Source organism: Pelecanus crispus, chromosome 2, assembly GCF_030463565.1.
Source record: "Pelecanus crispus isolate bPelCri1 chromosome 2, bPelCri1.pri, whole genome shotgun sequence".
NCBI lineage: Eukaryota > Metazoa > Chordata > Aves > Pelecaniformes > Pelecanidae > Pelecanus > Pelecanus crispus.
In genome coordinates this window covers 136,754,440-136,781,856 of record NC_134644.1, presented here as the reverse complement: position 1 = coordinate 136,781,856, position 27,417 = coordinate 136,754,440, and the positions used below count along the sequence as shown (strand labels likewise).

The 27,417-nt window shown below is 37.5% G+C and overlaps 1 protein-coding gene across 1 annotated transcript in view; it reads right to left on the bottom strand.

Moving 5' to 3' along the window:
• The window catches only part of CSPP1 (centrosome and spindle pole associated protein 1), a 68,033-nt gene that overhangs the window by 9,836 nt on the left and 30,780 nt on the right, over positions 1-27,417 (bottom strand). The window contains exons 15-29 of the mRNA XM_075728233.1: positions 27,251-27,369; positions 25,623-25,701; positions 25,153-25,273; positions 23,122-23,269; positions 20,643-20,795; positions 18,165-18,277; positions 16,910-17,059; positions 15,521-15,667; positions 14,585-14,686; positions 13,409-13,475; positions 11,833-11,953; positions 10,978-11,123; positions 10,269-10,409; positions 1,568-1,608; positions 213-276 (exon numbers count right to left, since the gene is read on the bottom strand). Of these exons, the coding sequence (XP_075584348.1) occupies positions 213-276; positions 1,568-1,608; positions 10,269-10,409; positions 10,978-11,123; positions 11,833-11,953; positions 13,409-13,475; positions 14,585-14,686; positions 15,521-15,667; positions 16,910-17,059; positions 18,165-18,277; positions 20,643-20,795; positions 23,122-23,269; positions 25,153-25,273; positions 25,623-25,701; positions 27,251-27,369 (1,712 nt within the window). The remainder of the gene's footprint in view (positions 1-212; positions 277-1,567; positions 1,609-10,268; positions 10,410-10,977; positions 11,124-11,832; positions 11,954-13,408; positions 13,476-14,584; positions 14,687-15,520; positions 15,668-16,909; positions 17,060-18,164; positions 18,278-20,642; positions 20,796-23,121; positions 23,270-25,152; positions 25,274-25,622; positions 25,702-27,250; positions 27,370-27,417) is intronic.

The window sequence follows — 27,417 nt, the reverse complement described above, 5'->3', positions numbered from 1 at the left end:
TTTAGGTGTGACCTACACAAATTTATTGCAGTATAATTACACAAAGATCTGCATTTAAATTTGAAGGCGTAATTTTTCTAATACTTTAAAACAATCACCATGTCTACACTCACTGCAACTTTTAAAACAGTAAAAAAATCATTTCAGAGACACATCGTTAGATTAAATGACATGTTTGTACACAATATGGTTGCAGGGAAGTATAAACTCACCGATAAAAGCGCTATCCGATTCCAACAGTGAATTTTTCAAGAACTCATTAGACTCATTCCTGAACTACAAAAGTGAAACAAAATACATGCAAATTCAGATACCTCGATATCTTTCTGGGGCCAAATTATAATGAATGCAAATTAATTGCCAAACTTCTGCAAAGCAAACGGCAGCTCTACAGTGTTCTGTACTATTCCTTATTTTATGGCTATAAAAAAACTATACATTTTTAAATAGTTCATGTTCACTTTAAGCATTAGGGTTTTTTTTTTTTTACTATTCTGTAGTAATCCCATTTGCTGAAATTGCCTACACATGGCAACTGTTGTGGTGATTTGTGCAACACAGACAGTTCCATCGAGAAATACACCCTCATCGCTCTGCTTGAGTTTCAGAACTGTCGGCACTAGCAGTGAGCTTTGCCCCTAAGGTTTGTATGAAGTATTGATCAAATGAAGAATGATTCCTTATGTTTCACTTATCCCACCACATACAATCTTTGATATTAAAGCATTAAAATAACAAATTTCTTCACAGTAATAACAAGCACTAAGAGTAATACTTCTCATTCACTGCATAGTTACAACCATTTGTTACAGAAATTCTACTGTGGAATAATTTATGTTGAAACCACTCTGAAGTCAAAGCAGTAGAAACTATCAGAGGAAACAGAACAAAAGAAAACAGATTTTTTACCGCAAAGCATTGCTCTGAATAAGAATTTCAGGCAATAAATTACAACTATAAAATGCATTAAGGTGATTTTTTTTTTTTATTAAAAAAATGTTTCATTTCTGCATGTAGTTACAGTATTATCCTTGAGGCTAATGGCTTTGCTCCTGCACAATCTTCCATTTTTTATGGTTCCACATTCCCATGAGACACAATTGAACTCTTTTATTCTGTTGTTTGGGTTAGTGCGGAATTCCAATTTGATAGCACTTCACTCTTTTCACGAAGTCAGAAAATAAACGTCCCATTTGAGACAACGGATCCAACTGACTGCCACGTGCATCACTTAAGCCACCTGAATTCAGAGCAACTGCTTCTGGCTTGGCTTTTTCTACTAATTTCCACCCCCAGCAGCAATCTAACATCATATTAATATAAAATAAGTACCATTGAATATAAAAAGGAGTTAAAGAATCAAACTATCTCTATATACAAAGATAAACAACTTGTATGTCAAGTTTAAAGAAGCTGTTACTCATTGTATTGACAAGCAAGAGAAGTAAATAAGCTTGCTGTCTTGTTACTGCAGTGTAATTCCTTTCTCCAAATCTGGGAAAGACTCAATATTTCTCATACTTGAAAAAGGCAAAGTAATATAATAAAAAAGCCGGTTTATTCTTACCAGTCCCATGGTTTGTAGGTTACCACCAGAAGCAGAATCATCTTGATCAACAAAAGCCACACAGACAAGGGACAAAACGATAGTATTAACATAAAACCAGTAAATACTAAAACATATTAAAAGTTTTATCAGCCTATTATTACAAAAATGAAGACCACTATGCATTACTTCTTTAAAATTACACACATTGTAATGAATATTTTTAAAACATTTGAATGCAATGTTTATTCCAGTTTCCTGATGTCAATTTAAGTAGAATCTGAGAAATCAAACAGAACTTGGTAGTTCTAAGAACGTTAAGCATGTGCAAGCCCTTCTTAAGGCTGGATTCATCAGTCTCTCCCAAAGAGCAAACATACTTTTCACACTAGAACTATATTGTTCATCGCTAATAAAAATCAACCGTTTCCCATCTTGTTCAAAACCTGATTTGTTATCCAGAAAAAGGAAGCAGAACTATTTTTGTGGCTACTGAAAACCATTTTTTAAGAAGATATGATCACACTTCATTAAATACTAAAATTGCACTAAATTGTGCTGAATTCTGAAAAAGTTCTCTATACTGCAACAGTCAGGACTACTTTTGTGCTATGTTTACAACAATATCGTGAACACTTTCTGTATAGAAAGGTCATGTCCAAGCGTTGACTGAATAATGTAAAAAAACATCAATTAGGAAAAATTTCTTCACGGAAAGGGTAGTCAAGCATTGGAACAGGCTGCCCAGAGAGGTGGTGGAGTCACCATCCCTGGTAGTGTTCAAAAAACGGGTAGATGTGGCAACTTGGGGACATGGTTTAGTCTAGTCTACCCTTGATTGGTTTAGTGTGGACTTGGTAGTGTAGGTTAATGGTTAGACTGGATGATCTTAAGGGTCTTTTCCAACCTAAACGATTCTACGATTCTATGAATTTGTGGGAAGGCAGCATGGTTTAAGCCATCAAAGCAACATATTAGGACACAAAAGCTTGCTGCATGAATACTTGGTTTCTCTCTTTTACCATCTTATGTTTCGTTTGTTGATACCTTAAGATCTTTATTATTTGAATTACTGCATCTTAAACAATATCCAGTCACACAGCTAGCAAGAAATTTTTTTTATCATATGTTCTGCACACTGCTGAATCCTTATACAACTGGAACATGGTACTGAGAAAACACACCAGGTTAAGTAACTTCAGAAGAAAAAGCATTTAAACAGAAACCTACTTTCCAAAGTGTACCCAAGAACTCAAAGTTGATGGCCCTCTTACTATAAGAAAGATTATCCTCCCTTCCCTAGCATAAGTATTTTGGTTTTCTTGCCATCATCTTCACATATTAAATTTTATACATGCTACATTTTTCTTCTATTAAAAACATTTGTGAATTTAAAAAAAAAAAAAAAAAAAAAAAAAGAGTGGAAGTTAATGGTATTCAACATCCCAGTGGCTGCTAGTGCTAAACTGCAACACTCTAAATGCCATCTGAACTTCACAGCTAGGACAAAAAAAAAAAAAAACAGTAATGAAATCTCACTAAATTTATCAATTTTTGTTTAAACTTGCTATGAACCAAGTAGGAAACAAAACCAATACTGTATCAAATTTCAAAAATTAGAGAGCCAAAAATGAATTATTTCTTCCATAATTAGGGATCACCCGAGCCATGTATTTCCTGAACCGCTTTGGTTTTTTACATTATTTTTAGTGGCCTATCAAGAGCTAGACCGAGGAAGTCAGGAGTCTCATTTATATGTAGTGAAGCTAAACATTACAACAGTTTTGTAGTTAAAATTCATGGATACTAAAAAAATATTTATTCTATATTCCAGACGTCTGCTTGCCAGGAATTCGCATGTTTGTGTAGCTAAACAGTCATATTTATATCAACAGAACTCAAGACTAATGATGTTGTCCCCTAGGTGGGACATCTCAACAACCAATTTGACTAGCAGGAAGGATGCCATGCAACAATAAACTGTCAGATGAAATCAGTTCTCTTGGCTTCTGTCAGTGTGCAATAATCAGAGCAAGAGACTGCAGGAAGCCCCAAGAGTGAATGTACGCTCAAGATGCTGAGCACACCACGTTTGCAGCTTTCAGAGAGGCTGAGCGGTTGAACTAGACAGCGATCATTTCACAGAGGACTAAGGATAAAAACTGCAACTCTGGAGAGCACAGAGAACCATCCTGAAAGTTAATCTAACAATGACCCCATGCACGCTGAAAATACAAAGAAGCGAACCTGAAGTTACTATTCTTATTGGTTTAAGTCTTCAAATAAAGTATTTAGTAAGATAGTTTTTATTTCTTGCATCTCTGTCTAGCAAACTTATTCAGCATGTAGCTGACCACCTGTCTAGGATCAAAAACCGTAACACACGGGCTGTCACTCCTCCTGGACAGACAACCAGCCTATTCCCAATACGCTGCTCCAGTCAAGCAGAGCCCAGCACTGCAGCACAACATCAAACCTGCTCCTGTGCCTTTCACTGCTATCCCCCAAACTAATGATCATCCAGAAGTCTGCAAAAGACCGTCTTATTTATAGGGACACAGCAAACATTTAAAAAAATTTGGGACATTTAAAAAAATAATTAATTTCTCAGGTTACAGTTCCACTAATAGTCCACATATTTCTCTTTATCATAAAGAGAAAAAAAAGAAAGAAAAAGTGTATCAGAGGGAAAACAGTATATAAAGCGTGTAAGGTAAAGAACACTTACATATAGTGTGGGAAAACAAGTAAGCCTTTGCCACTACAGCCTATAATACGACATTTCGCCCACAGTACAAAGATAAATATTATTTTAATTCATCTTTCTTTCTGCCTTCAATCAGCCAATAAAACCACTCATCTATTTGCAGTGAGAGGAAGATGATGAACTCATCTTTGAGGAAAATAAACTGGAAATGGAGAGATACATGGCAACTAATTCATTGTCTTGCTCAATACACAGTGACAGACTATAAAGTTAAATGATGTTGTAAAGCAGTAGGAGAGAGAAAGAGAGAAAAGCTGCTCAAGAATCCTTTATAAGCATCAGTGGAAAATAGTTTTAAAAATCAGTTGCTTGTCTACCAACTAATCTAAATTGTCCAAGGAAATGCCTCTTTAGGTTGTCACCATGCAAGCCTGCATTATCCATTTAGCATTAGCATATGTTTAAAATGACTGCTTGTCCTTAAAATTAATGAAGGAGGCAAATTTGCTTTCTAGCTCATGAAGGATCTTCTCTAGACAACATTAAATTAAAGCCTTCTCAGACTGGCCTATTGAAAAATACCCTAATGGCAGAAAACCAAAACCAAACCTCACACAGATCTCAGTTGAGGCTAGTGAATTATTTTTCACCATTTCAGTCAATCTTACAAAGGGGAAGACTGAAGACAACCCTGTACATTCCATTTAGACATTAAATGATATTCAAGAGCTTGTAAGTAACACAGGAAGTGGTATAGATATGGTTATTTGCAACTGCAATTATGTTATCCATAAGCAATATTGCACACCTTGCTTGAACACCAGCACATCTGTCCAAGACGGAATAGGAATCATCTTTAAACTCACCAGGGTACCAAACAAAACACCCTGCAAGTAACGGTCACCCTTCACATCTCGGTATCAACTTTGTTAATCTTACTCACATATGGGTCTATTAACAGGTAACACAAACAAGCCTCAAAGCGCAACCAGTGATAGGAAGAGGCATTCAGTTTTCCTAAAGCAGTATGGAAAGGTGTAATAATTTTCCTTTCATATGTGTTTGGGTTTTTCATGCCAAACTTTCTCCTCACCTCTAAGGCTAAAGAAAGTCTAAGGAGCAATCTGAAATTGTACTGGGTGTCTGTGGCAAGGGGGTGCTGCAGGAGTGGCCACTGTGAGAAGATGCCAGGGGCTGCCCCGTGCTGGGCACAGCCGGTACCACAACGGACCCACTCCAGGACACAGCTGAGCCCATCAGTCGAGCTTGTGGTGCCTCTGTGAAAACATACTTGTGAAGGGGGAGGGGGAACGTACCAGGCTTGCCTGTGACAAGCTGTGGGATGGTACGCAATGGTTAGAGGGACGGGGTGCTACTGTGAGCCCTCAACCTGTTGCACAGAGGCATGATGGGCACACTGCAGCACAGCTGAAGTCTGGCAGAGATGAGCCGGGGGCTCCTGAGATAGTTAGACCTCACAAGGAAACCTTCGTGAAACACCCTGAGGGAAACAAGGGATGTTCCACTAAGAAGGTGACACGGCCAACAGCCCAGATGAAATGCCTCTACACGAATGCACGCAGCATGGGGAACAAACAGGAGGAGCTGGAAGCTGCTGTGCTACTAGGCAGCTACAACCTGATTGCCATAACCGAAACCTGGTGGGACGAATCCCATGTCTGGAATGTGGCTATTGATGGCTACAGGCTCTTCAGAAGGGACAGGCGAGGAAGGAGGGGTGGAGGCGTTGCCCTCTACGTAAAGAAATCAATACAGTGTGAAGAGCTGTCCCTGAAGAATAGCCACGAGCTGGTCGAAAGCTTATGGGTAAGAGTCGGAGACAGAGGCAACAAAGGGAACCTTGTGGCTGGTGTCTACTACAGGCCGCCTGATCAAGGGGAGCCTGCTGACGAAGCCTTCTTCCTCCAGCTCTAGGAGGCTTTGTGCTTGCAGACTCTTGTCCTGCTGGGGGACTTCAACCACCCCGACATTTGCTGGAAAAGCAACACGGCGAGCTGTAGGCAATCCAGAGATTCCTGGAATGCATAGACGACAAATTCCTAAGCCAGGTAACAGACACCTCTACCCAAGGGGACGCGATACTGGATCTGATGGTCACCAATGCAACTGAGCTCATTGGTGATGTCAAGACTGGAGGCAGCTTGGGCTGCAGTGATCACGCATTGGTGGAGTTCACGCTCCTGAGGGACATGGGAAAAGCGAGGAGTGCAGTCAGGACCCTAAATTTTAGGAAAGCAAAATTCCAGCTCTTCAAGGAGTTAGTCAGAAGGACCCCCTGGGAGACGGTCCTCAGGGACAGGGGAACAGAACAGAGTTGGCAGATCTTTAAGGACACCTTCCATAGAGCACAAGAGCTATCAGTCCCCAAGGGTAAAAAATCAGGCAAGGAAGGGAAGAGACCAGCATGGCTGAGTCGAGACCTGCTGGTCAAACTAAAGAGTAAGAGGGAACTGCACAGGCAGTGGAAGCAGGGACAGGTGTCCTGGGAGGAGTACAGGGAAATGGCCCGGTTGTGTAGGGAGGACGTCAGGAAGGCCAAGGCGAGCATGGAGCTGAATTTGGCAAGGGACGTAAAGAATAACAAGAAGGGCTTCTACAGGTATATCAACCAGAAAAGGAAGGTTAAAGAAAGCGTACCCCCCTTGATGAACAAGAAAGGCGAACTTGTATCAATGGACAAGGAGAAGGCTGAGGTACTCAACATCTTCTTTGCCTCAGTCTTCACCGGCAACCTCTCTCCTCACCCTTCCTGAATCAATGGACCACAAGATGGGGACCAGGGGGGTAAAGCCCCTCCCACTGTAAAGGAAGATCAGGTTCGAGACCACCTGAAGAACCTCAATGTACACAAGTCTATGGGACCTGATGAGATGCATCCCAGAGTCCTGAGGGAATTGACTGATGTAGTTGCCAAGCCACGCTCCATGATATTTGAAAAGTCATGGCAGTCAGGTGAAGTCCCTGCTGACTGGAAGAAGGGGACTGTTGTGCCCATCTTTAAAAAGGGAAGAAAGGAGGACCCTGGGAACTATCAACCTGTCAGCCTCACCTCTGTGCCCGAGAAGATCATGGAACAGATCCTCCTAGAAGATATGCTCAAGCACATGGAGGACAGGGAGGTGATTCGAGACAGCCAGCACGGCTTCACCAAGGGCAAGTCCTGCCTGACCAACCTAGTGGCTTTCTATGAGGGAGTGACTGCATCAGTGGACAAGGGAAAAGCAATGGATGTCATCTACTTGGATTTCTGTAAAGTGTTCGACACAGTCCCCCACAACATCCTTCTCTCTAAATTGGAGAGATATGGGTTTGATGGGTGGACTGTTCGATGGATAAGGAATTGGCTGGATGGTCGCATCCAGAGGGTCATGGTCAATGGCTCGATGTCCACATGGAGACCGGTGACAAGTGGGGTCCCTCAGGGGTCCCCTGAGGGGACCGGTGCTATTTAACATCTTCATCAATGACATAGACAGTGGGATCGAGTGCACCCTCAGCAAGTTTGCAGATGACACCAAGCTGAGTGGTGCGGTTGACACACCAGAAGGACGAGATGTCATCCAGAGGGACCTGGACAAGCTGGAGAGGGGGGCCTGTGTGAACCTCATGAGGTTCAACAAGGCCCAAGTGCAAGGTCCTGCACCTGGGACGGGGCAACCCCCGATATCAGTACAGGTTGGAGGATGAAGAGATTGAGAGCAGCCCTGCGGAGAAGGACTTGGGGGTACTGGTGGATGAAAAGCTGGACATGAGCCAGCAATGTGCGCTTGCAGCCCAGAAAGCCAACGGTATCCTGGGCTGCATCAAAAGAAGCGTGGCCAGCAGGTCGAGGGAGGTGATTCTGCCCCTCTACTCTGCTCTGGTAAGACCTCATCTGGAGTAGTGCATCCAGCTCTGGGGCCCTCAGCACAAGAAGGACATGGACCTGTTGGAGCAGGTCCAGAAGAGGGCCACCAAAATGATCGGAGGGCTGGAACACCTCTCCTATGAGGCCAGGCTGAGAGAGTTGGGGTTTTTCAGCCTGGAGAAGAGAAGGCTGCGAGGAGACCTTATTGCGACCTTCCAGTACTTAAAGGGGGCCTACAGGAAAGATGGGGAGAATCTTTTTAATAAGGCCTGTTGTGACAGAACAAGGAATAACGGATTTAAACTAAAGAAGAATAGGTTTAGACTAGACATTAGAAAGAAACTTTTTACAATGAGGGTGGTCAAGCACTGGAACAGGTTGCCCAGAGAGGTAGTGGAGGCCCCATCCCTGGCAACATTCAAGGTCAGGTTGGACGGGGCTCTGAGCAACCTGATCTGGTTCAAGCTGTCCCTGCTCACTGCAGGGGGGTTGGGCTAGATGACCTCTAAAGGTCCCTTCCAACCCACAGCATTCTATGATTCTGTGATTCTATGATATTTAAGAAAGGGCGAAACAAAGCACAGCAGTGAGGAGCGAGGACAAAAGTGTGAGAAGCAGCCCTGCAGACACCAAGGTCAGAGAAGGAGGGGGAGGAGGTGCTCCAGGTGCCGGAGCAGAGATTCCCTTGCAGCCCCTGCAGGAGACCATGGTGGAGCAGATGGAAAGGTACAAGAAGACAGCAGGAGCACAGAGAAACCACTGTGTATTGACTGTAATTCCCACCACCACCAGCCTGACACCACTCATCGTGTCATCAAAGGGACTGAGCGTAACCTGGGGTGGAAGGGGAGCATTGGGAGTGAAGGAGTGAAGTTGGGCATGGGGAAGGGGGCAGAAAAGGTGTAGTTTTGACATTTGTCTTTTTGTTTTCCACTACTCAAAAATCAGTAATTAAATATTTAAATTGATAATTATTAGGTTAATTTTCCCCAAGTTGAGTCTGTTTTGCCTGCAACAGCAATTGGTAAGCAATCTCCCTGTCTGTATCTCAGCCAACAAGCTTTATTTGTCCCATTTCCTCTACTGTCTTGCCAAGGGGGCATGAGTGAGGGGACGTGAACCCGTGAGCAGCTGGGTGGGAGTTTGGCTGCTAGCCAAGGCTAAGCCACCACGGAAATAAAGTTACTTTCTCTTCAAAAATTTAGTTAGGCCAGTCTGAATTACAGAGGGAAACACTTTTCTGAGAAATTTGTATCTTGCACTCAAAACTGAGTTCATTTGTACAGTTGCAACTGTAACTTTTGGAAAGGTTGAAGCAACTTCCAAGATATTTTTAAATAATGTCTAAAATAACTTGAGATACTGCTCTTTCATGACTGTTCATAAAAGATATCTAAATGAACATTACATTTGCAATTAAGTGCAGCGTGCAAAAAAGGGGCATTACATTTACTTTTCACTGCTGCTGCAATATGCAGACAAAATATTTTACTATGGTAGGATGTTAATATTTTACAGTATTAGGATGATAGCTATTGAGCAATACAAGCAACATTTTCATTCTGGAACCTCAAACTAGTTACATATTACATGTGGTTTCTAAAGCAAAGCCTGTTTATGGATACAGATTTCTGAAACTTTGAAATAGTCAACCCAAGACTATGGAAATAAAGGAAATTTAATCAATTAAAAGGACACCAAGGTGAAGACACTCTGACTGCATTTCAACCAATTCACAGTTCAAAGCAATTTACTTCCTCAGTGAGAACTGAAGAAATGCCACAAGGAACTTACCTGCTAATGCTTTTATCACATATCAGCTGAGGATTTTTACTGCTCTGTAGTTTTCTTTAAGAAACAGTAACCAAACTACTTTTCTCTTGCATTTTTCTGAATTAGGAAGCACTAGTTAAATTACTTTCAGGGAACCAAAGAGAAACAGTCACAGTAATTAAAAAGGCATTCTTTTTTTTTATGCTTTACATTATGACAGAATTTCAGCGTACTGGTGTTTTACTGTTTTGTACTACAGTGCTGACATTGAATTTGAAAGAAGTAAAACTAGAGCTCGTGTTTTTTAATTCTTATCAAATACAAAACAAATAAACAAAAATCATTGAAATTATCTCGGACCATTCATTCCTTACCTTCTGTTTCTCTCCTCATTCTCATTCTATCAAGTTTTTTCTGCTGCTCCCTCAACAGTGCCTGCTGTTGAATCTCTAGAGTCTGGTCGTCTCTTGGAGGATCAGGATACATGTGCCTCAAGCCCATACGTGTTTCAGAATCTAGAGCAAAGAGGTGAAATTTAAATTTTTCCCTAAGCCAATGTTTCTGAAAAACATTTCTAAAGAACTAGCTACAGATACAAAGTCATAAACAACATTAGAAATAATGGTGACAATGGCCAAGAGGATGAGCTGCTTTAGCAATGATTTTACAATTTCACTATATTAAAAAATGTGTTTTCTGGTAAAGGAGAAACAGAAAGTTACACAGAATCATAATTTCTTGGTGGGTAAAAAAAAATCAAATTCAGTCTACTTTCAGTAACATCATAATATCAAATGCATAGGAAGTTTAAAGCAGTAAGGACTAGAAGCTAGGTGAGTGCCCTGAGTGATAACTCAGCATTACAGTACCGTGCATTGTGTGTACTTGTAGAAATGGGCACACAGAGGGATATATGCACTGTACATATGCAAAATGCTGTCCACAGAGTATGTTGTGTATGGGCAGGAGCTGTGAAGAGTTTGATTTTTTTATTTCTGCCTTTAAATCCTGGGTAGCATGGAAGACAGAGGAAAAGACGAGATGTTACACTACCTTTCTTCAATAACAAGAAGAGCTACCTGCCTTTGTATTTAAGTTCATTAAATTCCCAGATATTCTGTATATTGACGGGATCTTGTGCCTCCTTTGATGAAGGCCGCCTTACTGGAGCCTGAAGACGAAGCCTGGCCATCTCAAATACGTCCTTTGGATTCTTCTCTCTCCTCCCACTTGAAAAGTTTGTAAAAGAAGCAGAATATAATTTAACACTGTAATATTAATGAGTTGGATGGAAATATGATATTGATAAAGCTCATATCGTTTTATCCTTAAATAAAGCTATCAAAACAGGAAAATAAATTTGAAAGTAATGACACTGCATATTGTGTTATAAAAAGGGATAACCTACTTAAAATCAAAATAAACCCTCAGACTTTATGGAGTGGAACTAAGACTGATGATCTGATGAGTCTTTCCAACTAATTGGTATGATTAACTAATAAATTTTGAAAGTAAACAATTTTTTTTAAATAAAAAGGGTATGATTTTGAATAAGAAAGAAAGTACTTCCACAGCAGTATGCTATTCATAAGCATATTCATCAGCAGTAGTACTGCAGTTTACAGGCACAAATTATGCCTTAGGAAAAAAGGTAATGAGACAAAATTCATTCTTAGACATCTGCTTTGGACCACTCTCCAAGACAGAGTATGGCAACTTCCAATCTTGCCAGTACAGCCACTCTTACACTAAACTTCAGTGAGATTCTTGGAAAAACCCCATACACATTAGAAAAAATGAAGAAAATTTTATATACAAGTTCTATCTTTTTATTTTCATTTCACTCATGTATAGTAGCCAACTAATACTAACTAATACACAGCAGCTTTGAGTTCCTGTGCAAAATCTAACTTCTAAAACTGAACATTGAATTCTTACCGTGTAATCGGTACATCGTCATCACTGACCACATTTAGCAACTGTTCCTGCAGCCGCCTCTCTTCACTACGAAGCTGTTTCCTCATCTCTGATAATTCATTTATCACATTCTTTCTTTCCTCTAGAATTTAACACAAGTAATTTAAAAATAGAGTGTGTCAGAGACACTTTTCTGCCTGCCTCATAATTGTAAGGTGAAAAAAGAGAAAGCAATAATGAACAGTTAATTAAAACAAGGATTATACACAAGAATCGCAACATTTCATACACTAGAAATTAGGTCAGAGCTTGTATTTTAAGACAGCACAAGGACCAGATCCCCTGAACAGCAGAAAGCATCCTAACTTCAATGGAAATGTTTCACTGTATTTAAAAAAGGAAAAGCTATGAAATACCAGCAAGTGGGTGCTGCCGGTAAATAGCCTTATTTTGAAATCAGCAAATCTACACAGTCCTCAGAGTCTCAAAAGCAGATGACAGGATTTGAGGTGGTATCAGCAAGCACACAACCTCATTTCTGTTTCCTGACTCAAAAGTAGGATATCTGTCTGCTCAGTGCAGACTCTCTTAAGTGAACAAGAGTTCCAACTTCAACACTTATTTTTAGTATGTGCTTATGTTGACTTTTTAGACCTACTTTGGGTCTAAGCTGGTTTTTGTGGTCAGGACAGCATTCCTCCACAAGTTAAAACAGTTTTATAAATTCTTTATTTTCCAAATAACATGCTTAATAATTTGATATTTTACTGACCTGTAGTCTGAGTCCAAAACCTAGCAGGCAAGCAAGTTTTACTGGCTTAAATCCTCAAACACAAGATTTAATTCATATGTCTTTATTTCTCTCATGACAGATGGTTTGAGTCAATCGATTTCTAAGAGCTGCATTAAGAACCACTCTGCCTTCCATTTAGTGGAAGAGCCATAACTCCCAGAATGGACCCAGGTACTGACTGCTAGGGGTTCGCATTTGTAGGACATAATTTACTGTTACATTCCACATGTTTCTTTTATGCTTTTAAAAAAGAATCAGAAGAAAAATTACTGCTTTCCACCCACATATTGCCAAGACAACTAACATATAAAGAGCAAAGGAGATCCTTCCAGCATGTCTGAATTTTAAAACCACCAGTGAAAGCTAAGAGGAACAAGCAGAGAATTAGTCAGATTAACAACGGAAAGTAGAATTTAAGAGTTAGGACTGCAACGTTCTACACACATTGTTGGTCTAATCCACTACTCGGCCAATCCAAAACTCTCCCATTTTGCAATGTTCTGGTCACAGTGGTCACTACTGTCCTGACTGAAAGATCCAGCACTTCCCATGCAGACTACTCCATTACCAGAGTTTTTACAAAAAAAAAATTTGCTGATGAAGACACATAATAAATGCATTTTTATTTTGTATTAATACTTCAGACATACCATACTAATACGCTGATAATACTAAGACAGAGAGAACACCGACATAGAAATGCAAACTTTGTAAGACTGTTCCTTTGCAGGCAAGGAAGAGAACTGTAACTGAAAACAATTGCGTTGTAATAGAAAGTGAGCTTGCAATAAAGACGATACCTACCAAATGCACGCAACTGATTTCTTCTAGCAGGAACAGGTGGAGAAGGAACCCTTGGTTGTGGAGGATCCTAGTGATCATAATGGATATGAAATGTTAATATGTCAAAGGAAGAAAATATAGCAGACATATGTACATTTTATTTCCTTATTTTATGTCCAATTTACATTCACTACCACTACGACTGGAAGACAGAATAGTAACCTTCCAGGTTGTTAATGCCTAAGGTTTTTTTAAAATCTGATCTTTAAATGTATAATCCAAACGACTATGGTAATACCTATAATGCAGTACACAGAGATCAAGACAAAGCTACACCAAGTACTGCAAAGACACAGAAATAAACTGACCTTCCCCCAGAGCATTCTTGACATCTAGGGAAAGCAACACTTCTAAAAAAGGTTTAAGGTCTTTCTTAAAACGTTTTCTGAAACTGCACTATAAAGTATTTTGCCAAATTATCATTTTCATGGCAAATTCATTTTTTAAATTTTTAGCCCAGTTCATACAGATAGTTGGTAAAAAAAAGTTTCCAATAAAAGGTTGGAAGTGTAGCCTGAGATTCAAATATCCTAGACAATTATTTAATCTACTCTTCACAGGAGAAATTTTTTTTTTTTTTTTAATTATCCCAGGGAAGATTAAACCAAGTGAAAGAGATGAGTGGTCTCAGGACCACTACTGTAACTCATTCATGATGCAAAGAAGAAAGTGAAGTGCGTTAGGAGTTACAATCTTTTTGTACCTTCAAAAACATAAAGATAAACCAATAATGTCTGTAGCTAGGAATCAACATTAAACTTCATGCCTGAGGTAAGTTCTTCTCTGAGTGAACACGAGTTGCTAGATCAGATGTAAACTTTCTTATCCTAAACCTTGAGATCATTAGACCCTTGGTAGGGGTCTGGACAGAGTATGTATACTCAAAAATGAGGTGGTCATCTCTACAGAACTTGTGCATGCAGAAAAAAAATTAAAATAATACACCCCAAAAAAAATTTCTTCAATCCTTTGAATAAAGTTGAACATTAAATTTCAGAGCTACAAGAGTGGCTAATAGAAAGACTGTCTCCAGTTATTTGTGGTATTCCAGTAATAACTGGCAAACATTAAAAACCTGATAGGATTTCATACACTGTACTGTGTTAAATCAGTAAAAGTTTACTATAAAAAACGTACTTGTGCATAGTAAGATATATGGCTCTCAGCAGAGGGAATCCTTTCTTCTTTTCTTGATTTGTTCTGAAGAGCAGAAACAATGGGAGAAGGCTGCCGTGAAAACTGCAAGGAGGAAAGCAAGACTGAAACTACATTCCTATAGATTCTGAATGAAGTATTACTTTGGACAGGAACAATGTTGTTAATATTTTTAATTTGACAGAAAAACGCTTTTTTGTATCTTAATTGAATTCTTTTTTTATTTAATTTGCTTTCAACTCTTAACCGCATAAAATTACTTACAAAATTATTTCATGTGATTTTGTTTTCTACTTACAGTAATTTCAATCCTTTTTTTCTATGATGTAGTTTTTTAAATTTATGGTTAAGTTACATATCTTTTTTTCCTCTAGACACTTCCATTGTACCTGTGCATTTTAGAGAAATGACATGTAGAAATTTCTAGAAGATAAACAGTTCTGTATTTTACTTAGATTTTGTCCATCAGAATTCTATGTGATGGACTTCTTAAATCATCCAGGTCAAAGGAAAATAATTAAATTACACAGAACATCATTGTTACAGATGAACAGTTCTACAGTCCTTTAAATTATATAACTTTATTTTTATTTGTATTTGGACCTCAGCAAAAGCAGGCCACGGTACTTCACAGCAGATATAAAAATCAACTACAGACCGCAGCTTGCTCGTATTTATCTTGTTTTTACTATCATTTTAATGTGAATTTGATCAGCAAGATAAGTTCCTACTGTAGTACGTCTGATTTTTCAATCAGCTGTTCTCTGTGCGTGCGCTAAGTGTACCATAGCTTGATAAACTAAGAGGGGAACAACACTGAAGGTAGAGGTCTAAGAAATCATGCAATTTCTTTAAAACTCAGTTCTTTTAAAAAGTTAGGAAGAAGTATTTGTGTCTTAGAAAGTCACTGAAGCATACCATCTTCTTTTCCTCTTCCATCTTTTCTTTCTCAAAATATTGTCTAAGTTGTTCATCTCGCTTTTCTGCTTTTTCTTTTCTTCTTTTTTCTGCCTCTTTTTGCCTCTCTTCATCTAATCGAATTATTTCTTTATTTTTCAATCTTCGCTGTAACATAAACATTATTAGTACATAAAAAAGACTTAATATTATTATAGTTCCACTTTGTTTTTCTTTGACAAGTTAAAATACACAAAGTGATTAGTATGAAATGAAGAGCATATTTCATTAGGCTGACTTCAAACATTCAAATTAAAAACTATGCCATGCAAATATTAAACATCTGCAGTCCTGGCTCTGCTAACAGCATTTAACAGAATTCCTAATAACTTCAATAAACACAAGTTTGTGTCCCCGGATCTGCTACTGTTAAGGCTAAACTGTAGGAGTCACTTCCAAAAATTCAGATTCAAACAAAACATACTGCAAACATGCACCACCCTAACACAAGCCCACAGAGAAAATTATCATCCAGTCTCAGTTTTAGTCTTGTGTCTGTGAAAAGTGATGATACCAGTTAGCTTCCTACTCTATAGTAGACCAGCTCTATTATCCAGAAGACAAGGCTCATCCAACTAATTTGCTCATATTAGGGAAGAGAATCTAGAATATAAACTAACTGTTCTGTCTTAGAAATCTTGAAGTCCTACATCCTGAACTGATCTTTCATACTCCCGCAGGGTACTGAAAGATTTTTCCATCTCTGATGGCCTTGTGTCCTTTTCCTACAAGTATTTATGAGATTCTGAATTATGCAAATTCATTCAATTTTCCAAACCTGATAAACAAAGCTTTTGGGTTTGAATTAAATCACAAGTTTACCTCCACAAAAAGTATGCATTAGATTTGCTTAGCATTCTTCCAAAATAAGCAATATTCTTATCTCAAAGATATACCCTGGCCAATTCAAAAAAAGGCTGTACGAAATCTTCCTGTATAGCTACATTCACAATACAAATAATTCCATGAGAGAGAGATTTAAGAGGCTAACAAAACAAAACAAAAAAAAAGCTGGTGTTTTTTTTTTTAATTCACCAATTTGACAAAGCTTTTTATTGGCCTCACAAACAATTTCCTTTAGAAAGGGAAGCATCACTGCCAATTATAAAACTATACAATTTTTCATAGAAGAATTAACAATACTTCAAGTTGCCAGTATACCATAAATAGTGAGAATAATATGCTGGTTAATACTGACAATTTTCTACCTCTCCTCTGGCTAATGTAGACTCATTTAAAAACAAAGATCAATTCACAGGACACTTCCCAGTTTACCTTCTTAATCTAGATGACAAATACTACAAAGGGTTAGTTTAGGATGGAAAAAGTCAAAGTATCAAAATACTACACCTCCTCCTCTTTCTTTCTTTTCTCTTCTTGTTCATCTTCATATGCTTTTTGAATTCTCATCCTCTGTTCAGCTAGTCGTTTTTCTTCTTTTTCTTCTTCCATTCTAAGTTTTTCTCGCTCTGCTTCTTCCCTACGTCTCTTTTCTTCAATCTAGAAAATAAGGAAAAGAAGTGTTCAACTGTCAATAGCCAGCAATGATCTGATGAACAACATTTACCATCACAATCTTCTATGACTTTTGCAGTACCTACTTGCGCAGTCAAAGATGTATGGAGCAACCGAGAGAATTCTAGGGCCAGTCTTACAATTCAGCTTCAGAATCCCTTTAAAATGAGCTGATATTTTACTGTTTCTTTTTGGCCACTATTTACGGAACCACGATCCAGTAAGAACACTAGTTATAAATGCTACTAATAAAACCTGAATATTTCCTAACACTTCCTCTACTTTGGAATAACACTTTTCTTCACTGATTAAATGATGGAAGATGGGAAACAAAAAAAAAAAAAAAAAAAAAAAAGACATAGCAATTATCTTTTTCCTTTCCACAATTATAAAATTTTTTAGACACAGCACTGACTTACCGAAGCCAAAGGTCTACCCATTCTTTATTCTTTCTGGCAGCACTATACATGGGAAAAAACTTTGATCTTTTCTTTTTAAGAGATCCACATCAAACTACCACATGATGTTCATACTCTTAAATTGTCTAGGACTTCCTTGATATTGTTATTTAATTAAATTGATATTTAATTCTTGTGGCATAAGATTTATGCAAAGTATTATGGACAGAAGACAGAAGCTGGTAGAAGAACAATCACGTTTTATATACCCATCAATAAATAACTACATTATTATTATCTCACTGATCACCATTTCATTCTGATGAACATCCATTTGTATCATATAGACTTCCAAAGGCAAACATCTTTGTTTCTTTACATATTTATGTATGCAAACTTGTACTGCATGCACAGTTTGAGAATTCAGTATTTTATTCAGAGAGCTGTACTTAGAAAAAAAAGACAGAATCTAGATTAATGAAGCCAACTATTAGTAGCATCACTTTTATAAGCATTTCTTATATAAGGCAAAATCTGAGATACTCAATAGCATGCAGCTGTTAGTACAACTCTTGTGGACAGAACTGGCTATGATTAGGTAAGGTCTTTGGTCAGCAGTGATGATTTACTTTGACTATAATCCCTCTTTTTAAAATGTAATTAATCAGATGATAACTGGTGTGCACATTCACCTGTAGACGAAGAAAGTTCTTGTATGACTCCTGTCGCTTAAGATGCTGAGGAGATGGTGGTTCACCGAAAACATTACCTCGAGCAAAAGGAGAGGTCTGTGCAAATGTAAAACCTAAAAGGGGGGGAAGTTACAAATAAAAATCAAAGCAAATTTAAGAGAGGAAGCCAGAGTGAAGAAGTAGGAATCTGAGACACTGGTTTCAGAAGGTAGTTTTTAGACAGCCATAATTCAAAGCTATAGCTGAAAACAATAGCTAGGATTAAAAGTTCTTATGTTGTCTGCCTAGAATGCTGTCAGGTTTTAACTGCTCAATTAATAATGTCCAAGTGAGTTGTCTTTTTACAAAGTAACACCTATAAAAGTCATACATTCTACTGGCCAGTCTGCAGCTCAGTATCTAAAAATGTTACCTGTAAGTTAATTAGAATAGCAAAGATTTTACATCTCATAACTTTACTGCTTGCAATTACTCTGACTTAGCACACATAGTTCTGTTTCTTCCATTTATTCACTCTTTAAAAACAGAACATCCTAACAGAACAAATATTTAGGTAAAACAGCAATGGATGCTACAAAAACCAACACCCAAGACTGGCAAATAAAATTCTAAGCAGTCAGAAAATTGAATGCTGCCAGTATAAGGTGCTTTCCATACTCTGAAGTTTGAAGTATCAGGTCTCCTTTAGTCCTGAGTTACGAATGCATTCTAACCATACAGTCCCAAAATCTCTACATAGGAGGATTAACTCAGATACCACACAGAACAGGTTTTGCAGAACAGGATCCCTACAGGAAGCAGAGGAGAAAGGAAGTAAAGGAAAAGTAGAGTAAGTTGTGTTAACTTTTCAGCTGACACAGCATGTTCTTCATTCATATCATGTCTGCTCCAAAGGACAGTGCCTCAAGGATGTGCAAGAGCCTTAGCTCCACCGAGCTCAGATGAACACAGCTGTAGCTGTTCTTACGTTCCTCCCTTACATTTCCCTGTATGTTGATGTACCACCCAAGTCAGATGAAAGCAGAAATAACACATATGCTTATCCCCATAGGAATGCACACATTTGCTGCTACAGCCTAGCTTTAGGAGCATGTGCTTGCATACCAAGGAGTACACTTTGAAGTTAGTATTATTTTTCCTTACATGGAAGCACTGTTTGTATCCTTCCAAAATATAACTAAATTTATATGTGGCTCTTTCAGAATGGATTTACTTCACATGGATATATTCCATGCAAAAAAGCAGAATAAAGTTTATATACCATTTGAAAGGCACAGACACAAGATGGACAAGTTACTATGGAAGGTATCAAGGAATGAACTTACTGTGTACCAGCTACTATCCTGCAAGTTCCTCTTTCAATGGGGTAGTATTAAAAAAAAAAAAAACCAAAAACCAACAAACCCCCAAAAAAACAAACACAAAACCAAACAAACCAAACAAAAAACAAACAACCAAAACCACCAAAACCTACACAAAGCCACTTTACTGCCTGACTAATCAAATGCAAGCCTGTAAAGTTCCCATCACTGATCTGCACCACCTCCTGATCCGAAAGTAAGTGATCTAATCAGGGTGCTCTTTGCTATTCTGCATTATTACTTTATTGGCCTTGCCTGTTTCACTTTTTACTAAACGGTTAAATATACACTGTATTAGGGAGAAAGAGCAAGAGGGGGGAGAGAAGGAACAAAAAAAATTTATTCTACAGCCAGTGTCAGGACATGGAATTGCAATCGTGCAAAGTAGATCCATGCCCCAAATACCATGTAATTCTTTATATAGAAGTGCAACAGTTCAGACAGCAGAAAGAAAAGCAGCATCTAAGCTGACTTGAGGAGACCACCACCGATCCTGGCCTTTGCCCATCCCAGACTAGGGACAGGTCTGGAGTACCACAGCTCTCATATTTAGATGTCTCACAAAACATAAGAAGAGCAAGATGCATTACTTTTTAAATAGGAAAATAAAATAAAATCCCTAAAACTTGGAGGCAGCGCACAGGGCTGCATATGTACCCAATTTACCTCTAACTTTTTAGAGCTTGTTAACCTAGTTACTGTACCACTTTCATCTTAACCTGTAACATCATACACCTGCTGACCCCCCTCCTCCTTTTATTTCCATCTTCTCTCCTACTATACAGTTGTATTTTACTGTGTCATTTAAAAGTAAAACAAATAGGTATGAAGATTGGATTAGATAACATTGAACCTGGAAAACTAATATACTGACCCTGACTGTTCAGTGCTAAAACAGTTATTAGTTATCATTACTGACAAGACAGATAAGAAAATACATCTGCAGTGCACACAGTGACAGCAATGAAGAAGTTTGGGAAAGAAGCATGATACTGACTTCGCAGGTAGAGAGCACTAACACTATCATAGGACTACTAGAAAGGAGTAAAGAAACTAGCAAATTTTGATCACTAAGACCTACAAATAATTAGAGCTGTAATACAGTATTCTTAAAAACCTGCTATTTTATTTGTAGATGCTTCTGTGTTCTCAGGTCTTGGGGAGGCCAAACTTAGGTCAACAGATACAATAGCCCTTTTATCTTCATATAGTCTTGCCTCTGGATTATGATATGCATCTTCGTTTTGCTTGTGCATCATATTCAAGTCCGCTAAAGGAAAGGGGAAATAACTGTTTATAATATTTTATTCTCATAAAAGGCACGTTCACCATAGATTCTCAAAAATACAGGGATTTTTGAGCAGACTCCACTTTTCCTGGACATACCAACTATGGGAACAAAAAATTTAAGCAAAGACAAGCATATAGAAGCTATAGGTGAAATACTAGTCATCAGGAATTCACTGATTTATTTTGTTGGTTTTCTTTTGCCAGGAATGATTCTTCACAGCAAACCTCCCCTCTCCCCTGCCCAAAAATGCTATGAAATGGAAAGATAAAGAGCTCAAAGACAAAAATGACTGACAAGTCTGTGTTGACAAGCATGTATTTAGAAACCACCCTTTCTTCTATTTCCTTAAAGCTGTAAAATACTTTTGAGTTTAGTATTGGTATTTTAAGTGCTGAATCTCTATCTTATTACTATTAAGGGCGATAAGCACAACTGAACCATTAAAGCGTATTTTGGTCTTCATGTCTTTAGTAATAATCCAGGTGCAGATTTCTGTAAGCAAAACAATGTCATCCAACATTTTCACCAAAAATTTACATGGTGCCTCTCAGTTACCATAAAAATCCTGATCAAAGATGTTAATTTCAGTTGATTTTGAAGTGTTACCATACTATACCAAGAAGGCTCATTTCAAAGCAAAACAGTACTACACAGTTTTCAGCTTATCTTTTAAAATAGTGGTTCTGATAATTATGAATTACTGTAGTCATTTAAGCACACAGATTACAAGAACTTTAAATTACATCCCTCTCTAAAGCAGCCTTTGCATACATCAGAGTCTCAAAAGCTATTTACAGACATTTCCAAGAGGATAAAAAGACAAGTCACGCTGCATAAAAAAGAGACATGGCAGAAAGCATGTTATGTTTCACGACATTTGCCTCATAGATTATCCATCATGCTGTTAAACTATGGAGGGTAAAATAACTTTACACGTGTAATTCAGGAAAACAGGCTAAGAAACTTTTTTCTCTTGGTTCCTCATTTATGGACAGAGATAAGCTTCTCAGCAGGTATACGCAGAGCTCAGGCTAATATCAGACACCTACATTTTCCTCTGACCCACTCTACTCACACCACTGTGAAGCCTAGAGAAGAAGCCAGACACTTAAATGCAATGCCTAGAGGTGTTCACACTGCCTAACTTTATCTGCTCTGGGGATAAACACAAGCTTGGATCTTCAACACAAGCTTTTAAACTTATTATGTGGGCACACAATCTTTAAAAAGCATTTAAACTTTACCCCCTACCCTCAAACTACACTATGAATTTAGCCATATGTCACTCAGGTGTCATAAAACTGAAACTAATTATTTACATATAAACTGTTATCCAGTAAGTGTTCCATGCTTTGAAAATTGTCATATTTTATTACCAGGAGACATATTTTTAAAAATCTAATCAGAATTCAACATCATATTCCAATAACAAGACAATCAGTTTGTTTCACATTAGAAATCAATAGTTATAAAATTGTAAGACTCACTCACTCAGATGCTAAAGGCAAGAATGAAGAGAGCTAGCACAGGCCAAGATTTTGAAATATACAAATCTAATTGTTTCTACTGAGTACTATTTTTATTTTAGACAAACTATTCCTGTAGGGTTCACTAGGAACCAGGATCAGGAATTTGAGTTTTAATCTTACATCTATCTCTACTTTACTGGAGTCATGGATGAACAACTTGCCCGGATCATAGCTATCTCTATAGCTCACTACTCCCATCCTGTATAAAACAGCACTTGGAAAAAAATACACCTTAAAAAACATTACTGCTGACTGCTATTTATATAGCCATTTACCAGCAATATTACTTGGGGAAATCTAAATATTCCAGTTTGCTTTATATATTTATCCAAACATGCTTCCATTTTCCATGTCACAAGTAGAACTTTCTAAGCCTAGAAGTATTTTAAAAAAGAAGAACAATAAAAAAACCTGTTCCTGGAAAATGTTTAAATAGAAGTCTTCATAACAGACTTTAGCGCATTTGTATTGCAGATGATTCTAACAGCTTGTTTTCCTCCTTCTCCTTTTACTATTGCATTGTGTCTTCCCTTATAGTTGACATATCCTGTGTTTCCCATTTTGTTCAAATTGTACTCTTCAAATGATTCTACAGAAATCAAAATAATTACTCCTTAAATATTCCTAGAGTGCATCTGCTTGAAACAAGTACGTCTATTTGTCAATAAAGGGCTACCAGTGTTACAAAACAAGGAATAACATATCTGAATAGAGCCTTTACAAGAGCAAGAAAACATCAGTCTTGAAAAGACAATCCATAATTTTGGCAAACATACTTATCAGATTTCCTTTTGCATCTCTGAGAGGAGCACCACCACCACCTTTTCCCCAGGGGTTGTAATTCCTCATTTCTGCTTCTAACTTGGCTTCGTAGCGTTCCTTCTCCTCTCTCTCTTGTCTGCGGCGTTCCTCTCTCTCTCTTATCTAAAAACAAACAAACCAAAGTCACTTGCATAAAAACATCACATGAAGTATAATTTTAATGAAACTTAATGGAGCAAGCTGAATGCTATCATTACCCATTTCACCCATCTATATCAAGCAAATCACAAACATTTCACTGCCTATGCTGCGGACAGTGCATTGAATACTATTGTCAAAATGTGCACGTCCAGTTGTGCATAATCACAGAGAAACATACGGATACACATTATAAGACTTCCAAGTTCCAGAAATGTTCACACCTGACACCTGCAGTAGATTAAAAGTCCCATATCTTTGGATCTTTGATACAGAAGTTTATACTGCCTGAAAATTAAACAGGCAAAATTCTACAATACTACAACACTTGCTTCTCTCAACCTGGTACATTTTGTTTAACCACAACTTAGACTGGAGATGACTTGAGATAAAGAAAGACTCCTAACAATAAATACTTTAATAGAATGCTACACAATTCTATAACCATTCATGAAAGAGTTTTCTGCAGTAATACATGTTGAGGTATGCAAATAACACAGAACTGTTCATATGGTTTGTTCTTCCTTTTCTTCAAAATCAGGTTAAATTTATATAACTAAGTCTCCTAATAACTTAATGTAGCATTTATAAAGAGAACAGCTGTTAAAAAAAGTCCATCTTCTATTCAAAGCTTTTAAAACATTAGCTACTATTTATGTAGCTGAAATATGTTAATATATTTTTCTTGTTTGTTTCTTCTGTGCATTAAATATTTCCCTTTATCAAGTAGTCAGACAATTTCATAAGAGATACAATGAGTCAACACGAAGACCCATCTAGCCCCTTCGACTGTTTACAAAAATGGTCAGTCAGGTTTGTCTATAGGAAAAAAAAGTAGAATACCTCCTGTTCGCTTTCAACCATAAACAGCATAATAACTTTGAAAGACCGTATCGTGCTATGTTTATTAGACCTTTATGTCAAATTGTGCAGCCTCTCATATGGCAAGGTAAAATTTACTTCTTAAGACTATAGTGAGAAAATGCCTTCAGAGAAGTGTAAGTGCAATATCAGACACTATTCCTAAATGTTTATTTTATTCTTAATTTGACCTTGTTTGGCAGCCTCTCCTTTATCCCTATGCACAATCATAATTAGAACTAGAGTATTTTTATAGCCATTATTTACCTCCACTTAAGATATACATAAAGAAGAATAAGATAAGAAAACATTAGTGCCACTGAACGGGATTCTAGCTAAATCTCTTCTGAAATAACATGTCTTATCATGGTCAAACACATTTTGTAAATATTAACTCCCACAAGGTGCAGCAGTGAAAGGCCACTAAAATGAGTAGGGGACTAGGACGTCTACTGGAAGACAGGAGACTCAAGAAATTTGTCTAGTCTATCAAAAAGGAAGCTGAAAAGAGATAAAACACCACCTACAAACACATTGGAAGTAAATATTAGGGAAGCTTTTGAATTAGTATCCAGATGATCATGAAGAACTTATTGAAATTAGAGTCTTCCTAATAATTATAGCAATAATGCTCAAAAGCAATCTTTCAATAGGAATACAACTCATCACTTTTAAGATGCAGGTTCTTATGTTTATGAAAATAATTATACAAAACTCTATGCCTGGAACTAATCTGTTTGCTGTCAGACTAAACACTCTCTCTGCCTCCGACAAAAAAATTGAAGAGCTTACTGTCCACTTGAAGAGCTAAAATGAGCTAAAGTAGGGTCAGAGGAACGGGAGGAAGGAAGTGATGAAGGGAAGGAGAGTTAAGAAAGCTTTTTACTTGCAAACTAAATAAATATGTTTGAAAGAGTGCTACAGTTAAAACCAATATATGTTAAAAAGTAAAAGAAGAAAGCAGCGGAACCTTTATCACTCAGTACCTGCTGTTGTAATTCTTGTTGATAAGACAATGTTGCCTCTTTGGAAGGCTTTGTTTTTTCTTCAGAAAATACTCCTATGCTTCTTTGTCTGTCTCCTGTATTCTTCTGTCCAATGTTACTTCTGAATTAGAAAACCACACATATAAAAGGAAAATGTCATAGGGTCCAGAGGGAGGGAATTAAAAAACAATTTTAAGAAAGAAAAAAAAAAAATCCCTGCCTGAAATATTTAAGAGCTGTTGTTTTCCACAGCCTGGCAGTTTATAATCTATTTTTATATGGATTTATGAAAGTGTTTGAGGAGTTAATTGAATTATTGTTTAGATAGAAATTCTTAACTAGAAGTTGAAGAGTTGTCTTTAACACACTTTATTTCAAAGGCATATCCATCATCAGCAAAATACTCACAACATGAAGTGTATCGATACAGATAAATACAAACAAAGTATATGAATACAGATAATACTTACACAGATTGCTCTAGTGGGGCTTGGCCTAAAGGAGGATCCAGATTAGGTGTGGGTTGCATTCCCGTCATACCTGTACCATCTACACAGTAAAAAAATTACTATTTTAAATTTTGAATGCTCAGATATAAACATTTGCCATTACTTAAAAGAACAGAACTCACTGCTGAAACTCTGTGACTGCAGAATTACAGACAGGACTCTCAGCTTGTATAACAAATTTAGCTAATCCTTAACGACCTCTAAAGCAAGAAATACAATGTCAAGGTACAAAATTATTTCTTAAATTCAACTAAATCTTTTTAAAATTTACAAATGTCTTCATTAACATATTCCACAATGAACTAACAAAAAGAAATAACTCGCTTAATGTAACCCTTGTCCTCAGGCTTTCCAAGTGTGTCCTCTACTGTGAGGAGAGCCCCATTGCCTCCTGCAGAAATGCAGCACATTTGGCACCTGTACTCTTACTAAAATAGGACCTGCAGCACTCTGCCACAGCACGGCTTGAAATCACTGTGCATACCACTGCTTGTGTTCAAGACAGCAAGAGATGCATCTCTCAAACACTTTTCATACTTTCAAATTTTAAGCACTAGCAATATTCCAGTTTGTGACAAGAAGCTTTAAGATTCTCATATGTGAATTTTAAGTATTAGTTTCTTTAATACTCTGAACTGTAAGCCATTTTACCCTAGAGGTTATATTGATACAAGGGAAAACAAACAACAAAACACCAAAATAAAACGCAGAAAGTCCAACCCACACCAAACCAACCCCCCCAAATCCCAAAACTTCTGTGAGTTAAAACTGTGGTCTGAAAATCAGATTACAAAGAAAAGGTAAAAAACCATGAACTATTACATTTCAAGACAGGGAGAAATTTACACTGGAGGGAAAAAAGAAGTCTAAAAACTTTTGCTTTTAAAGCTGTAGCATTCCTGAAATTCCCCAGTGGATAAAATCTCATTCAAGTCAACCAATAAAAGAGTTATTATTGTAAGGTTTTTTCCTCCTTTAACTTTTCTATGAAGGTAACAACTTCTTAAATATATTTCTGTTTTTTCCTCTAAGAAAAGGCAAAAAAAGTAAAAAAGAAAAAAACAAACACCAAACAATTCAGTCCCTCCACACACACATCATAGTTGTTTCACTCGTGAAGCCATCATGAAGCAGGTAAAGGGTAGATAAAAAAAAGTTCTTAAAATAAAGAGTTTGATTACTTCATACAGTTCCTTTAAAAGTATTTAAAATTATATCTGAAATTCTAACACCACCTAAACATGTAATCAATTATAATATGATTTAAGCAATTTTAGAAAATAATGTTTTGATTGTCAAAACTATAAAGAAAATTATCTGGGAGGAGTAATGGCTAAGTAGCAGAGGCTAGAGCTTGTTCAAGCAATGAACAAGATTTCTGGAAGCCATAGGCCCTTCTGCAGTTGGAGAAAACTACCTCATTCAAAACCAGCATTGAAAAAAAGCCAGCTTTGCATTCAATACACATCTAAGAAATGGGTTTAAATTGCCGTTACTAGTTCTACTCTACCTTATTCATCATTTAACTAGATTAAAAGTAGTCATCTGAATCACTCTAACAACGAATCCACCTAAAATCATCAACTTACAATATGCAAGATTGGGATCCAAAGGATTCCTAACCCCATAAAAGTAATATGCGTCATCATAAGGCGTTCTGTAGTTGTCTGTCAAAACTGGCGGTGGAGGCGGTGGGATTGGTGCAAGCCTTAAAAAAAAAAAAGAACACAATTTTTTGTTTTGTTGTACAACTGAA